Here is a 1,436-nt window from a genome sequence, read left to right as displayed (position 1 = left end):
TTTTGAGACAGAGTCTTGCTCTGTCACCCAGGCTGGAGTGCAGTGGCACGATCTCGGCTCACTGCAACCACCGCCTCCCGAGTTCAAGTGATTCTAGTGCCTCAGCCTCCCGAGTAGCTGAGATTACAGATTACAGGAGCCACCACCACGTCTGGCTAATTTTTGTATTTTTAGTATTTAGACCATGTTGGCCAGGCTGGTCTTGAATTCCTGACCCTAAGTGATCCGTCCGCCTCGGCCTCCCAAAGTGCTGGGATTACAAGCATGAGCCACTGTGCCTGACCTAAATTTCTTTAAAAATATTTTTATTCTGTACATTTTCTTCCCAGCAGACTCATTCTAGCCTAGCTACAACACTTCTATAACATCTGCCTCCCGAGTCCCTTCCTGACTCTCAGCTCCCATGTGGTCTTCTCTCCCCAGCATTGGCGCTCTCGTGGGCCTGTCTGTAGCAGCAATGGTCCTTCTCGCCTTCATTGTTACCGCCTTTGTGCTCTGCTACCTGTTCATCAGCTCTAAGCCCCACACAAAGTTGGACTTGGGCTTGAGCTTACAGACAGCAGGTAAGGAAGTTGTCAGGTGATGTCCTTGTATTCAGTAAACTAGCACCTTTTCAGTGGGGAGAAATGTAGAAACGATGTTTGGAACATTTGCCTCATGACTATTCCTGGAATATGCAGAAGCAGCAGCACATTTTTCAGGAGATTCATGATCTAAACATTTCCATCCCAGACGCTTCATGTTTACAGTGTTTGTCAAAATAATTTAATGTAGACAACACTCCATTTGTCACACAAAGGTTAATCCATGTTGTGGATTTCCTAAGATGATGTTTTAATTTTAGCCTTGGGGAATGCAAACTGATTTTAATATTGACTCAAACAAAATATAATTAATTGTTAAAATTTGCTGCTTCCAAACTCATAATTTATCAGAAACGAAATACAAGCACTTTTATTGTGTGTATGTGTTTTTTTAAAATAATCTGATGTTCCAGACTATGCATTTATTCATTAGTATAGGTTATCAAGAGCCTCTAAGGGGCCAAGAAAAAAAAGTGTTGCTTTTTCACAAGCTTTTTTTGCACACATTTTGACAACTTCCTGAAAGGTATTGTGAAAGATACAAGTCTCTGGGCCAGGTGCGGTGACTCACGCCTGTAATCTCAGTACTTTGGGAGGTCAAGGCGGGCGGATCACAAGGTCAGGAGTTCAAGACCAGCCTGACCAACATGGCGAAACCCTGTCTCTACTAAAAATACAAAAATTAGCCAGGCATGGTGGTGCGCACCTGTAATCCCAGCTACTCATGAGGCTGAGGCAGGAGAATCGCTCAAACTTGGGAGGCAGAGGTTGCAGTGAGCCGAGATTGCACCACTGCACTCCAGTCTGGGTGACAGAGCAAGACTGCTTTTCAAAAAAAAAAAAAAAAAAAGA

The 1,436-nt window shown here is 43.8% G+C and overlaps 1 protein-coding gene across 3 annotated transcripts in view; it reads left to right on the top strand.

Moving 5' to 3' along the window:
- SHISAL2A (shisa like 2A) overlaps positions 1-1,436 on the top strand; it is a 24,481-nt gene that overhangs the window by 9,580 nt on the left and 13,465 nt on the right. For all 3 annotated transcript variants that reach the window (XM_017874594.1, XM_017874596.1, XM_017874595.1), the window contains one exon: positions 424-563. In XM_017874594.1, coding sequence (XP_017730083.1) covers positions 424-563 — 140 coding nt within the window. The remainder of the gene's footprint in view (positions 1-423; positions 564-1,436) is intronic.

The sequence above is a fragment of the Rhinopithecus bieti genome, unplaced genomic scaffold, assembly GCF_001698545.2.
Source record: "Rhinopithecus bieti isolate Rb0 unplaced genomic scaffold, ASM169854v2 scaffold_7684, whole genome shotgun sequence".
NCBI lineage: Eukaryota > Metazoa > Chordata > Mammalia > Primates > Cercopithecidae > Rhinopithecus > Rhinopithecus bieti.
The sequence above is the reverse complement of the archived record's forward strand: the minus strand, read 5'-3'. Positions and strand labels throughout refer to the sequence as shown.